The 15,325-nt window shown below is 40.8% G+C and overlaps 1 protein-coding gene across 13 annotated transcripts in view; it reads left to right on the top strand.

The window, feature by feature from the left end:
* HMCN1 (hemicentin 1) overlaps positions 1-15,325 on the top strand; it is a 409,401-nt gene that overhangs the window by 300,735 nt on the left and 93,341 nt on the right. For all 13 annotated transcript variants that reach the window (XR_008305548.1, XR_008305547.1, XR_008305549.1 and 10 more), the window contains 10 exons: positions 1,237-1,398; positions 4,116-4,229; positions 4,368-4,570; positions 7,903-7,984; positions 8,343-8,474; positions 8,967-9,116; positions 10,476-10,635; positions 11,634-11,758; positions 14,035-14,218; positions 15,215-15,312. Coding sequence is in view for 9 of the 13 variants with exons in the window: in XM_053242914.1 (XP_053098889.1) it covers positions 1,237-1,398; positions 4,116-4,229; positions 4,368-4,570; positions 7,903-7,984; positions 8,343-8,474; positions 8,967-9,116; positions 10,476-10,635; positions 11,634-11,758; positions 14,035-14,218; positions 15,215-15,312 (1,410 nt within the window). In the remaining 4 variants the exon portion in view is untranslated. The remainder of the gene's footprint in view (positions 1-1,236; positions 1,399-4,115; positions 4,230-4,367; positions 4,571-7,902; positions 7,985-8,342; positions 8,475-8,966; positions 9,117-10,475; positions 10,636-11,633; positions 11,759-14,034; positions 14,219-15,214; positions 15,313-15,325) is intronic.

The following is a 15,325-nucleotide window of genomic DNA, read 5'->3' as shown; positions in this document are numbered from 1 at the left end:
CACCAATGTTCAAAAGCGTCAATGCTTTTTCTATCTTGCTTCTTCAAAGTCCAGCTTTTGCATCCATAGAGTATCATGGGAAAAACCATTGTTCGAACAATTCTGATCTTTGTAGGTGTAGACACATCACAGCACCTAAATATCCTTTCCAAGGCATCTAAATATCCTTTCCCTTCATTGCAACCTTACCAAGTGCTAGTCTGCGACATATTTCTTGATGGCTGGATCCTTTACTGTTGATGGTCAATCCGAAAAGGCAGACACTATCCAAGTGCTAGCTAGTCTGCGGCATATTTCTTGACTGTTGGATCCTTTGCTGTTGATTGTCGATCCGAAAAGACAGACACTATCCACCACTTCAATGTCTTCATTGTCAATTCTGAGGCTGGTTGCTGTACCTGTTGTCATTAGCTTAGTCTTCTTTATATTTAGTTGTAGTCCCATTTTTTCCACTGTGCTCCTTGACTTTCATTACTAGAGCTTGCAGATCATTCGCTTTCTTGGCTATCAGAGTAGCGCAGGTTATTGAAGTTTCTTCCTCCGACTTTAAAACCACGCTGATCTTCTTCCAATCCAGCTTCTCTCAGTATATGTTCAGCAAATAAATTGAATAAAGAAGGAGAAAGTATACAGCTTTGTCTTACTCCTTTGTAGATCTGGAACCAGTCTGTTTCACCATGTTCCATCAGGATTGTGGCTTCCTGTCCTGTGTAGAGGTTTCTCATGAGAACAATGAGATGATCTGGGATGCCCATTTTCCTAAGGATATTCTACAACTTGACATGGTTGATGCAATCAAAGGCTTTTCTGTAGTCAATAAAGCACATATTGACTTCTTTCTGGTATTCTTTGGCTTTCTCAATTATCCAGCGTGCATCAGCAATGATGTCTCTTGTTCCTCGGCCTTTTCTGAAACCATCTTGAACATCCAGCATTTCCCTTTCCACATAGGGCTCTAATCTGTGTTGGATGATCCTGAGCATTATTTTGCTAGCATGTGAAATTAAGGATATTGTGTGGTGGTTTGCGCAATCTGTTAAGTCTCCTTTCTTTGGTATGGGTATGTAGACTGAGTATGGCATGGTTATGTAGATGTTAATTTAAAAAAAAAACACATACTAGTCAGTTGAGCCTGAAAAAGCCCTGTAAATTAATTTGATTTCCACTTGCTTGATGAGACAAAATATGATTCTGGAAGCAAGAGTGCCAGATTTGCACTTCTTTATCTTTTTACAGTTCCTCCAAGTATTGCTGGTATTAATCCTGAGAATTTGACTGTGGTCGTGAATAACTTCATCTCCTTGACTTGTGAAGTCACTGGCTTTCCACCACCTGATATCACTTGGCTCAAGAATGGAAAGCCTATCAGCCTGAATACAAATGCTCTTATTGTACCTGGTAAGTAAATGCTGCTGCTGGGGATTTTATCATGAAAGCATTCCTTTTATTTTCCTGTATCTTAACAAGGCTGACAAGTATAATAGATAGGGCCATATCTTTACTTGGAAGACATTACTGCACTATAATGTGTACTTTAAGTCATAATATTGGAAGAAAAACACATATTCCTAAACACTTTCAAGGAACTGTATCAAGTTGGAAAGGAAATATGAATGAATATTGACTTCCTGCCATCTGTTTGAAAGGTCCATCTTTTAAAATGTTACTTCCAAAAAGCAGAAGAGCAAATGGATATTTTGCCAGAATAGTCTATAGTCTAACCCACCATCAGAATGGCAGAAAAGCTTCTGATGATTATATTGGATAGTTACATATATATCCAATATTTACCATATTGGATGTGAAAATTATTTAGGGCTTTGGTGTAATGTAGTGGTTAAGAGACTGAGCTAAGAACCAGGATTTACCCTGTTTGAATCTTTCCTCTGCTATGAATTCACTAGGTGGCCTTAGTCAAGCGGTTTCCTCTCACACTCAGCCCCTTATCTGAAATATGGGATAATAATACTTACCTGGTTGTAAAGATTTGGGAACACTTGAAAGTGCTATGCAAGTGCTAAGTACAGGAGGACCTCAATATTCTTGGATATTCCGTTCTGTGGTTGTACCACACATATGGAAACTGTGAATATTGAGGCACTGAGTCAATTGGGTTCCTGGTCACCAAGAAAATGAGAAAAAATGCCAATTTTCGGCCAAATTTGGTGTGTGTGTGTGTGTGTGTGTGTGTGTGTGTGTGTGTAGGCTCTTTACCATGCTTTGCTGCTCCCCCATGTCACACTGTGCCCCTGGAATGCACCCAAATCAGCTGAAAATTGGCCGAAAATCACCATTTTCTGTTTTTATTTTTAAAACCGGAGCCATTTTGTCGCCCCGAGAAACAAAATGGTGGCTGGAAATTACCTCTGTGGTCATTTCTGGCCACCTCCAACCGGAATTGTGTCCCCTCCCTTCGTATGCTGAGGTCAGGTGTCTTTTACCCAACCACAGATATGCAAATCCATGAATAATGAATCTGCAGATAATGAGGTCTATCTATAGTTCCTAGGAATAGCAGTTCTTTGGAAGTCTGGATAGTGTGGTGTTATTGTTAATCCACTCTTTGACCCAGGCCAGCTTTTGAATAGGGCTTTAGCTACTTGTATTCCAGTCCTGAAGTAGAGGTGGGGCTAACAAACAGCCAGCAGTAAGAGCATGGAAAAGCAATCTGCACTTGCCTCTCTGTATATAATATCTATTTCATTAAATTATTAATATTCCGGATTCCACTCCACTGTCTTGTCCTTGCAAACCACAACTCTTTCCCTTGGATTCTACAGATAGTTCCATAAAGTTTACATTTCTGAGGCTAATTTTAGGATACTTCATATGTTGGCAGCTAGATATCCATTCAGTCCAAGTATGTGATGGATCCTGTACTCAATATTCTTTTTAGTCTTTTTGTGGCATTTTAACCTTCCAAAAGTTAACCAGGACAGATGGCGGTAGTTGGTCATTTCAAGTACTGAGAAAATCTGATAAAGCTAAAGGAAGGGCATATGAGGGCATAACATATTTTAAAGCCGATAGGGCACTTAAGGGAATTGGAAAGTGCAAAAAAAAATAAAAAAATGCTTCCCTTCCTCTCCAGTTATGTACAAAGTTACAAAGAGATTGACCACCTACTCAGCTGCTTGCTTATTACACCAAGAGTAGGAAAGAGAGCCCCTGAGGTGAAAGATGCAAATTGGATTAGGAAGGACCAGGAAGATCCTCATACCTCTAGAGAAGCCTGCCTCACAGCCCAAGAAGAATGGTTGTTGTGTGCAACAAAATCATTGTGTGCAACAAAATTATTGTGTCTGAGACAAGAGACAGAAAGTACATTTATGAAAGAGAAGATGATATGATAAAGGCCTCTTTTCTTGTGGTTGGCATACATTTATATTGTCTCACAGTAGGGGTGTGCACGGAACCGGATGGCCTGGTTCAGTTCAAGTCTGGACTGAACCAGACCAGCCACGTTTGGTACAGCCCCCATCGAACCCCCCACCCCGGTCCGGGGGGCGGGTCCAGGAATTTTTTAAAAATTTTAAAAAAATATTTTAAATACCTGTAGCCCCTTCGGGGGGCTACCTGTAGGCTGCAGGGGGGGTCAGTGAAGGTTCCCCCTCCCCCTGCCAGCCTCCCAAATCACCGCCACAGCTGGGTAAATGCTGTATTTTTGGCCCTTTTGGGCCTCTGTAAAGATGTGTGGTGGCTGCACATGCGCAAATGACCTCTGCGAGGCCAGAAGCCATGTATGCATGTGCGGCAGTGACCTGTCCGGAGGTCCGGTTCCGGTCCGGACGGAACCGGGGGGGTGTTTGTTCGATCCTGAACTTCCGAACTGCCCGACCAGTCCATACATCCCTATCTCACAGTTGTCTCCACTCAGTCAGGTTTTGTGGGCATGTGATGCATTGCAAAAACTTGCAAAGCCTGTGAACAGAAACAATGGTAGGATGAGTGTGCACCATGTTGGCAATGATGTATTTCCCATGTAATGCCACTTTTATCTCTCTGGAGGAAAAAGTCTCCTTTCTAACATTTGTAGCAGTTTGAACTTTGTTTTAAACATTTTCTAAAAGCCATCGTGATTTAATAACCCATGCATCATATTTTAATAATTTCAGGAGGTCGCACACTGCAGATTCCTAGGGCCCGGCTGTCCGATGGTGGAGAATACATTTGCGTAGCCAGAAACAGTGCTGGGGAAAGCAGGAGGAGGAGTGTCCTTACTGTTTATGGTGTGTTTCCACATCTTTAAAATGAAACAGTATTGAAGATGGAAAAAATTAGCATCTAATCATCCATCTAGGCTTGATATTCCTTCAGGGAAAATTTAAAAAAAATGATTATGTGTGTGTTTCCCCCCCATCTCAAAGTTCCTCCTAGCATTAAAGACCACAGCGGCACAGCTCTTGCTGTAGTAAATGTAAGAGTGGGGACACCAGTGACACTAGAGTGTGAATCCAATGCTATTCCACCTCCAGTCATCACCTGGTACAAGAATGGGCGTATGATCACCATGTCATCTAATATTGGGGTCATTGCAGATGGACAGATGCTTCATATCAAGACTGCAGAGGTATATACACATTTCTTCATTTACTTTAAATGTGTAGCCTACCTTTTGACTCCAGTAGGGCCCTCAAGGCAGCTATGACAATTAGAAAAATGAGAAAATGAAAACCATATAAAGCAATCATTACGTTACATCAAAGAGATAAAACTGAAAGGATTCAAAACAGTGTTTAGCCCTGAAAATAATCTTCTGTTGGATAAGGTGCATCTACTGGTGCAATAGCATGAATCCCTTCTCTTCTTCCCTCCCGCCCCTTCTGCTCTCCTTCTCCCTCTTTTTCTTTCCCTCTATCTCTCCTTTCTTTTCTCATCTCTCCACAGCCAGCACTGTCTTGGGGAGGGAAGGTTGGGCTCGGGGATGGGGTGAGGGAAAGGGATGGGGGGGGAAATGGGAAATATGTTTCTAAAATACCAAATGTCAAAAACATTAAATAAAAAGAAAAAAGGGGAAAAACAGTGTTTAGCCATGCAGCCTTTAACCTTTTGCAATATTTAAGTTATTACTTATTCGGTTATATTAGGTTATATTAGGTTATATTAGGTCTTAAGGTTATTATATTAGGTCTAATATTATTATTATTGTTGTTGTTATTATTTACACAGTCAGACAGGTGTTATTGACTGGTTTGTTTTATCTAGACATCGAGTCCTTCCCAAGGACCTAGGATGGCTGAATTTTATTGTCAATGTTGTTGCTGTTGTTATAGATATCGTCGCAGAATATAGGCTGTTCCTAGTAAAGTTGCTTTTTGTAATTGCCTGATGGTGATTTCTGTGGCCCCTATGGTGCTGAGGTGCTCTTCAAGGTCTTTTGGAACTGCACCCAGGGCGCCAATGACCACTGGGATTATTTTGGTCTTTTTCTGCCACAGCCTTTCAATTTCAATTTGTAGATCTTTGTATTTGGCGATTTTTTTGATTTCTTTTTCTTCTATTCTGCTCTCCCCTGGTATTGCTATGTCGATTATTTTAACTTGTTTTTCTTTCTTCTCAACTACAGTTATATCTGCTGTATTGTGTGGCAGATGTTTGTCTGTTTGTAGTCAGAAGTCCCATAATATTTTTGCATCTTCATTTTCTACAACTTTTTCGATTTTATGGTCCCACCAATTTTTGGCTACAGGTAGCTTGTATATTTTTTGCAGATGTTCCACTGTATCATCCCTGCTACCTTGCCATGCCTTTGTTTGTAGTCAATCTGTGCAGTCTTTTTACAACAGCTGATAAGGTGGTCCACGGTTTCATCTGCTTCTTTACAAAGGCGGCACTTGCTGTTTGTTGTTGACTTTACGACTTTTGCTCTTATTGCATTTGTTCTTAGTGCCTGTTCTTATGCAGCCAATATTAGAGCCTCTGTTTCTTTCTTCAAGTTGCCATTCTTAAGCCATTGCCAGGTCTTGGTGATGTCTGATTTTCCACTTATATTGTGCAAATATTGACCATGCAGTGGCTTATTTTTCCATTTTTCTGCTCGGTTCTTGATTTGTTCTTTCTTGTAGGCCTGCTTTGTTTCATTGGTGTTGAATAGTTTCTCGTTATTGACCATTTGAAGTGCATCTTCTTCACTGTCCTTGATATATTCTTCAAGGCCTCTTTTCTCCTCCTCTACTGTTTGATGGACTTGCAGCATTCCTCTTCCACCTGAGCTGCGAGGGAGGTATAGCCTATCTACATCGCTGCAGGGTGCAGAGCATGATTGATGGTCATTATTTTCCTGGTTTTACGATGTAGCATCATTAGCTGTGCCTGAGTCCAGTCTATTATTCCTGCAGTGTATCTGATAACAGGTATAGCCCAGGTGTTTATGGCTTGTATGGTGTTCCTGCCATTGAGTTTGGACTTTAGGGTTTTTCTAACTCTCCTGATGTATTCACTTCCAATTTTTCTTTTGACTTCAGCGTGTGCTATGTTATCAGCCTGGAGGTGATGATGATGATTAATATTATCAGTTATTATATTAGGTCTAACATTAGGTTATACAGGTCTTTTAGTAATAAAAGAGAGAGAGCACTCTTCATAAGTTATTTTCTGATTGTCAGACCATTGAAGATAGTCTGGTTCACACAACCACTTCTGGGGCCATTTTTATATTTACAGCTGTTGCCCCCACCTGCCAATGGTACTGAATTTATGTATGCAGTGCAATTTGGATTTTTGAATCAACCATCAAGATCAGTCATCACTGACATGTCTGGTACATCATGTGTACTTAGCTCATTTTATGCATATTACCAATTTTTCTGTGTGCACATTTTTTGCTTACACATCTAGCTCATGCAGGAAAAACATGGATAAGAACAAAAAACATGCTGTCAATAGTCCTTAGTGGCTATTCAGCTCAGCTTCTTGTATTCTTATACTGATGTTTATATCATTATGGTTATGAATGGCCCTGCAGGATCAGACCAAAGGTCGATCTTGTGTTCTGTTTCTCACAGTGACCAACTAGAAACCTCTGGGAAGCTCAGAAATAGGACATGTAGGCAAATAGTTCTCTCCTGTTATTGCTAGCCAGAAATTGGTATTCAGAGGCATACTGGCTGACGTCCACACTAACTTACTGAGCGTTTTCTCATGAGCAGTGAGAAAAGGCTACCGGGGTTGCGGGGAGGATGCCGTAAAGAGCTTACCTCCTCACACATGATCATTCCAAATTTTAATATTGTTTTTAAAATGTGAACCACCCAGAGACATAAGTTTTGGGTGGTATAAATTTTAAATAGTTGTAATGTTTTAAACTTTTTGTTTTTGTTTTAATAAATGTTATAAACAAACAAACAAACAAACAAACCCATCCCTGGGCGGACAGATTGCACACCCACACGAGCACAGGCTGCTTCCAGCAACTCCAAGGGTTGGGGTGCTGGGATGCGCCTCCCTGCCTCCTGGAGCACTAATAATGCACCACGTGAGTGCACGGTGCATTATGGGGATCCCCCTCCCCTCCTCGAGTGTGCCAGTAGCTGCGGCTGACACACAAGCAAAAAAATGAGGCTAAGGGAAGGCCTTTGTCTGGGGATTATGGGAGTTGAAGTCCATGAACATCTGGGGGCCCAACATTGAGGATCCCTGTTTTAGAGTATATTCTGCTTTTCACTGGTATGCCAATCTAGTGCTGAAATCTTAACTATTTTTATTTCTGTTTTGTAGCTTTATTTTGTATTTTGTATTTTATTATTTAATTTGTCTATAAGCTGCTTTGGGCATTTCTAACACAAAGTGGAGTACACAGAATCACGATAAATCAATTACAGCATTCTCTTAGCAAGGATACTTTTAAAGCTAAATGTTCTGTTATTTTCATATATGAGGCACTTATCGTTTCCCTTCTTTTAGGTATCTGATACAGGCCAGTATGTGTGTAAAGCCATAAATATTGCAGGACGTGATGACAAAAATTTTCATCTTAATGTTCTTGGTAAGCTGATGCTGTGTGTCCCTTTAGTGACTTAACTTGCAGACTTACTAGGCTGTGATCCTCTACACATTTACTTGGGAGTAACCATTGAACTGAATGGGACTTACTGCTAAGTAAACATGTATAGGATAAGTTAAGTGGTCTTCCCATAGAGAAAAGGCCCTATAGAGCCCTTATCCTGGACTCTGACCTTCCAGGAGATGCTTGTTGCTTTTGACAACTAAGGAAGTAATGGTGGGTTGAAGAAAGGGAAGGGGCACAAAGCTAGGCCTCCATCCAGGATATCTCAGTCTCCAGGATCAGTCACAGCCTTCTCAGTAATTTTCTGCTTGTGAGCTGCTGCTGTTCTCATTCACAGTACCACCCAGCATTGATGGCCCTGAGCAAGAGTGGATCAATGAAACTATCAGCAATCCTGTAACCTTTACATGCGATGCTACTGGAATTCCTCCACCAACAATCACATGGCTCAAGAATGGGAAGCCACTTGGTAATACATCACGTAGCTCATTGTCTATATTCATTGTTATAAATTCTATGTTCTGGCCTCTTAGGGGGCAAAATGGAGTTTACCTTCAGTCAAAATACAGTGGGACAGAAGGACTACAAGATCACAAGTCACATTTTTACTTTTTTCCTCTGTAGCACCTTTTACCAAAGTGTTCTATGGCTCTATCAGAGCCAATTTCTCTAAGTGACCTGGTGTGATTTCTTATTAATTTATGTATTCGGCTCTTTGCACATTTGGACCTGGACTGTGTGTGTTAGCAATACAGAGATAGGGGAGAGTAGTGTGTTTAAGAAGCAGATATGATATGCAGACCTCATGTTGCTTTCCTCTAATATGTTGTAGGCAATGCTACTGGTTATTGACTCAGGAATGGTTTACAGGTTTTTGGCCGAAGTAAGCTAGATTGACACACATTGAAAATTCTGAATATTTTGAGTATTAACTGCTTCCTTCTTATTATTCTGTATTTAGAACATTCTGACTCTCTTGAAATGCATATTTTGTTGGGAGGCAGCAAGCTGCAAATTGCCAGATCTCAGCATTCAGATAGTGGGAACTACTCTTGCATTGCCTCAAATGTAGAAGGCAAAGCTCGGAAATTGTATGCCCTTTCTGTTCAAGGTACCATGTGTGTGTCTGTGTCTGTGTCTATGTCTGTGTCTGTGTGTTCATTCTTATGTCTATTCTACTGAAAAGGATTAGAGGTTTTGCTGAAGCTCATTTCATGCATGCCTGGATATGAACTTTGGGGGCTTGTAATCCATGTCTCAAGAAAGAGGTGAGCATTAGGCACCCTAAATTCTCATCCAATTTGAGATTACAATTAACCCAGAGAAGAATTCCTAGCCTACTCATCTTCACTCCCCAAATTTCTTTCCTTTAAATAACACTTAGCTGACTGGGGTGGCAGCAGCATTCTGCACGTAGAGAGAAGGAAGGAATGGAGCCCCTCCCTCTCTTCCCTCTCCAGCATGCTGGAAATGTGCCAGAACAAAGACTCTAGGAGCCCTTGAGGAAAGGCTAGGTTGGGAAAGGGGGTTGGGGGATTGGGGAGACTGACTGTGGAGACAGAGCTAGTCAGGAATTAATTTGGATTGTGACCAGAAATGAGTGGATCAATTGTCCATTTGCAAGGAAATTGCACAACTTATTTCTGATGTTAATACAACATGAGCTGAGGGGATGTTGCCCATCTCCAGTTCAGGTAGGTATTTTGAAATCACCTATATGTATTTGTTAATCTATATAGTATTCTTCATCTTTAGACTCCAGAGCACTGTATAATCAGAAACCTACCATAAAACAATAGGCTTTTATGACTGGTACAACATTTTTTGCATGAAGGAATCCATATCATCCTTGACATATGTGCACCATAACAACTGGGCCATCACTGGGAACAGAAGTTCCATGCATGGCTCCCTGAATTAGTCTAGCCTTCCCTCTTGATTGTGTGCAAGTTACTGATGTTCAGAGCTCCTAAAAAGCACTCAGATATTGTAGAATGTGTACACATGTCATGGAGAAAAACAGCAACAAGCTTCTATTGAGCACTGGGCTGATTATTCCAGGCACGGGTCTATTACCCTACAGCACTGGGGCTGCCTTTCAAGTTGTGCAACAGCCCTGGCAGTCTCCTAACATTGAGCTAGAGCTGCCTGTCATGTCAGCCACTGCTTTCATCTTTCTTGTATTTTCTATATTCTCACGGCCAAACTAGATGTTATGCTAAAAGTACATTTTTGGGAGGTCAAAAGTGGTACCCACATGTCTAGTTCATCAGGCATAACATCTAGTACAACTTGTCTGTGTCCTGACATAATGATGCTCATGAAATATTTAAAGTCATTCTTTAATACCCTGTCTTCTTTGATTCTCCTGAACTCTTTGGAGTTATTCCTGAGTCACCTAGTTATCAAGGAAGATCGTTTCTGACCCATATAGAGGAGTTACTAGTGTTCTTTTTTTCCCCTCCCAAAGTTCCTCCAGATATTGCTGGATCTGAAATGCCAAGTGAAGTCAACGTCATTCTTGGGGAAGATGTCCAGCTTTCCTGTAAGGCCAGTGGAATCCCCACACCTGTAATTCAGTGGCTGAAAGATGGAAAACCGATCAGCAGTGATGAATCTCAGAGGATAAGGTTAAGCTTTGGATTTTTTTTCATTCTTGGGAAAAATATTGTAAGTGTGGGTTGAGCATTTAGTATGCTCAAGAAAATATGTGATTTTTCACCAGCATGTATCCAGTTCACAACATGTCAGTGTTTATCACATCGCTGCAAAGTTAAGAACGGATTGAGCTGTGGCTTGCTGAACTTTCCATGGATCCACTCAGCTGATGTCCACAAAATACCAGTTGGTCATATGAAATGACTCTAACCCATTTTTAGCCATGTATACTTGGAACTAAGACCTATCAGTTTCAGTGGGATTTACTTCTGCTACCTAAGCTTAAAACTGCACCATTAAAAAGTTCAAATGACCATGGAAATAATATTATTTTAGCCAGCTTCCAATTATATAGATTTTGCCTTATGTACATTTGCCTTATATTTGCCTCATTCTCCATGAGGGAAAATCTTTTATTCTTGGATACAGGGAACAGAAGTGGTTATAGATTCAATTTTTTCCTGTGTTCTTTAGATAGAAACACTCTGGATTCGTGTGCTAACTTCAAACATGTATTATACACTGAACATCAGAACATGTGTGTATTAGAGTGGCATGCACTGTAATCCTAAAAGTCTTTCCTCAGAAGTAAGGCCTTGTAAGGCCTCATGTAAGTCTTCATAGGATCGCCATCTAAGAGACTGAGATGTGAACATGGAGGTTCCCAGTTCAGTCTTGCCTCTGCCACAAACTCATTCGGCAACCTTCTCACTCTCTGCCTCAACCCTGCATCTGCAACATGGGGACAATATAGGATTACCTTACAGTGTTGTAAGGACTGCTGACAGAATGTACAGTATGTGGAGCATTTTAAACGCTCTACTGAACCGTATATTAATTAGTTTTTATTATTACATGGTAATGACCTCAGAGCCCCAAGTCTATATTCAGTCCATTGCTCTTTGTATCAAGGATGTTTCCTGAGAACATACTTCTAAAATTTCACTCTTTCTACAATCTCTTCCTCCAGCCTGACTTCAGACAGCAGCTTGCTAAACATTTCTGGAGCCCTCACAAGTGATGCAGGGAAATATACCTGTGTAGCTACCAATCCTGCAGGAGAAGAAGACCGAATTTTCAATGTGAATGTATATGGTGAGTTGTATTTGTTTTTTTAACATGACAAGTTAGAGGCATCTCTTTCATAACATCTTTGTGACTCTGTGAGGCTCTACACATGATCTGTGTGTAAAGCCTTACTGGGCTCTATTAGCCTCCCGGTCGGGGGTCTCCTCATGAATCTCCACGGTGCAGATATTTCTAGTCTTGGGGGATGCAAATCTATATATAATTGAATGTCTGTTTGTCTGCTCCGTATACATGCCCACACCCTTTGAGCTATTGGGACCACACTTGGCAAAGTGACTTCCTATGACCCTACAGGTAACATAGAGTACCCGCAAACCCCAACAATCACCCTGCACAGACAGACAGACAGATGGAAAATGGATATGCTATAAACATAATAACATAATTCTATAAACTGTTATTACAAGCCCGAGCAATGCCGTGTACTTAAAGCTAGTGATGACAGTTCGAAATGAAACACAGAAGTAAAAAGAAGCTTAGAATTATTGGCTGGCATGTTGTGCAGTAGAACATGGGTGGTTCTGAACGGACCACACTACTACAGGTGTGTAAAACATGCCGGAGGTGTTGTGCAAGAGTGTTCTTGTGCTAATACTTAAACTTGTTCAATTGCATTCCATGACACTCCATACATTGGAAATTATGCAATTGTGCAAGTTTAAATATTAGGGCAAGAGTGCCCTTGCACAATACCACAGGTGTTCTTTTACAGGTGTTCTTTTACACACCTACTGTGGCACAGGTGGTTCATAACCACCCACATCCCGCAGTGTAACATGTCAGCCATTTTTAATCTGATAATGCCAAAATACTTTTTGATAACCTGGCCAGGTTTTTCAGATGCAGGATTTAGTATTTTAGGATAAAACAATATTCTTTGTGTACCCTGTCTAAAAACTGTTATTCTTAGAAAATTTGAGGTGCAATTACTTAGCACCTCTGTAGTTTGACAGATAGCAAATTCATGAAAGCACTAATTTCAGGCAACAAAAAGTATACAAAGATGCTTAAGCAAGAGCTGAGTGAAATGTTTGTAAGTTTCAGTTTTCTGTATCAGAAATTTCCCTTTTGGTGAAAGGTAGAACTTTTTTTCCAAAGAAGAGTAGGCATCCTGTGCAAGAATGCTTGGTTTTTACAGGAATTTTAATGGGAGCAGCTTCTCAGATTTGGAGTTGTTCCTAGCCAAAACCTAAAGGGACATGTATGGAGAAATTCTGCCACTGCCACTGAAGTTGCTGTGCTGACCCCATACAGGACCTAAAATGGGAGGCCTCTGGGGGAAGCTCTGCATACTCAGCCACAAAGCTGTGCAATCCCAGTCAGTCAGTTGCAGAGCTTTTCTTGGCATTTCCCTTTAGGACTTGCCTCAAAACTTTGTGGCCCCTCAAAGTACTAAAGGTTTTTGGGGAGGGGAGCTGAAAAATCAAGACGCAACGAATATTCACTGTGCATGATAACAACAATAAAAATTAGGAATGTATTAATTCAGCCCTTGTAAATCCTCCAAGTTATGGTAGGTTTTCTATTTTGGCCCTTCATGTCTTCATTGCCAGCTGCCATTGCAGAGTGTTTTGCAGGAAGGCAAATGCTTGTGGTTCAAGTTTTTAAAAAGATCAGTGTTTGTACTATAACTTGAAATTTCTCCGTAGCTGTGACATTTTTACTGTTGGATGGTGCTAACATTATTATGGAATCTGAAAACTCTTGGCCCTAGAGCACTGCCTAGCTAACTGAGTAGCCTCTGAGATTACATCATTGTCCTTAGCTTTTTCCCTCCTGGCCTCACTTTTCCCTCTCTAGGTATGCTGGGGCTACAGAAAGGATGGGCTTGCTGAGAGTTAACCTAAAGTTATTTCTGTGCTGAAAAGTTGAGAAGTGCATGAATGGTAGCTTCCAGAAAGCAGAACTCACTGGGACAATATGGCACCACATAACTACAGGATGCAACTGATACATGTTAAGACACAGTAGTTATCATGTTTGCCTCCTTTGATAGATTAAACAGGAACTGCTTTCTGGCTACAGGCAGTTTTGAGATAGATTTATAAAGAAATTCAGCATGGCTTGCAGTTGTCTGGCAAAGAGAACAGCGTCAAGGAGGATGCCGATTGCAACATGTGGATACTGTTTAGTTTGGAGCACTGTGGGAATGTTTTCTTGGATTGGAAATGCGGTATTACTGCCATCTTGGGGTTCAAGACAAGGTGAGCTTTTTCTTGAGGAATAAGTTCAAATATTAACTGCTGAATATTTATTTTGCCCCCTTTGGTTACAATATTTAGTTCCACCAACTATAATTAACAATAAGGATGAACCTGAGTCCCTAATAGCCCTACTGGACACTTCAGTAAACATTGAATGCCAAGCTGTGGGCACTCCACCTCCACAAATCAATTGGCTAAAGAATGGGCTCCCCCTCTCTGTTTCTTCACACATCCGGTTGTTGTCAGCTGGGCATATTCTCAGGTAAGGCTTCAGTTATGTAAGCTGTACTCTGTTTCAGTGACTACACCCACTTTGGACAGAAAGCTCCATCCATTGCATGTAACAAGATCTGAAGAGGGAGAACTGTTTGCCTGAAATAAATGGAGTTACTCCATTGACTGCTGACATTTATTTTCCACAGTGTTATCACATGCGATGCAATTTTTCAGGCTTTTTGGAGGCTCATGTATCTTATGTTCCTATCTTTTGAGTTATTAATTATCACATTTCTGATTAAGAGAACAAAAGTCATTTTGTTTGAGACCTATCTGCTTTCAGTTTCTGTCCTTATCTTTTATTCCTCATGGTTGCCAACGGATGCTAGGTGAAGGATTAGAAGGCAAATGAAAGTAAAATCAATAACATTTATGTATGCTTGTATTCTGCTCTTCCTCCAGAGATCCATCCTGGACAACCTTCCATCCAAGTACTAGTCAAACTCAAACCTGTTTATTTCAGAGATGGAACTATAGTGAGTGCCTTCCGTTCTGCCTCCTGGTAATCTGTTGCCAGTCCTGCAAAATTCTCAGGATTGGTGCAAGTTTTGGAGTTAGTGCTTAGCTGGCGATCCAGTAAGGCATTGTCACCAAACCTATCCAGATTTTATAGCAACAGGTTGTCCTCTTTGTAATGGTCAAGAGTTTGCAAGTTATTATATTCTCAGAACAAAGGAAGCCCATCACAATCACCTTGCCTGTTTCAGCTGAGAGGCCATACGTTGTAGGAAGCTCTACAAAAGAGAATAATTTCTCTTCAGAGGGAATGGTTGAGGAGCGGTTACTGAGCACATCTTTTCACTATTGATGGCTTCAGCAAACGATGAATGTAATTTTCGTATGTTCATAAAAACAATTCACTAACAATAATCTAATGATGGGAATTGGTTCACTGTAAATTTCAGTGTGCTGTACAGCAAGCAGAATAATGCATTCCATGCTGTGACCTTTTGAAACATGATTGTGGTTGTGTCCTTTCCAGGATTGTAAGAGCACAGATAGCTGATGTTGGCATTTACACATGTGTAGCCTCCAACAGAGGTGGTGTTAGCAGTAAGCACCATAGCCTTCGGGTTTTCGGTAAGGCAGTTTG

Source organism: Hemicordylus capensis, chromosome 4 (assembly GCF_027244095.1).
Source record: "Hemicordylus capensis ecotype Gifberg chromosome 4, rHemCap1.1.pri, whole genome shotgun sequence".
NCBI classification, from domain to species: Eukaryota; Metazoa; Chordata; class Lepidosauria; order Squamata; family Cordylidae; genus Hemicordylus; species Hemicordylus capensis.
This window is presented reverse-complemented; position numbering and strand designations above follow the sequence as displayed.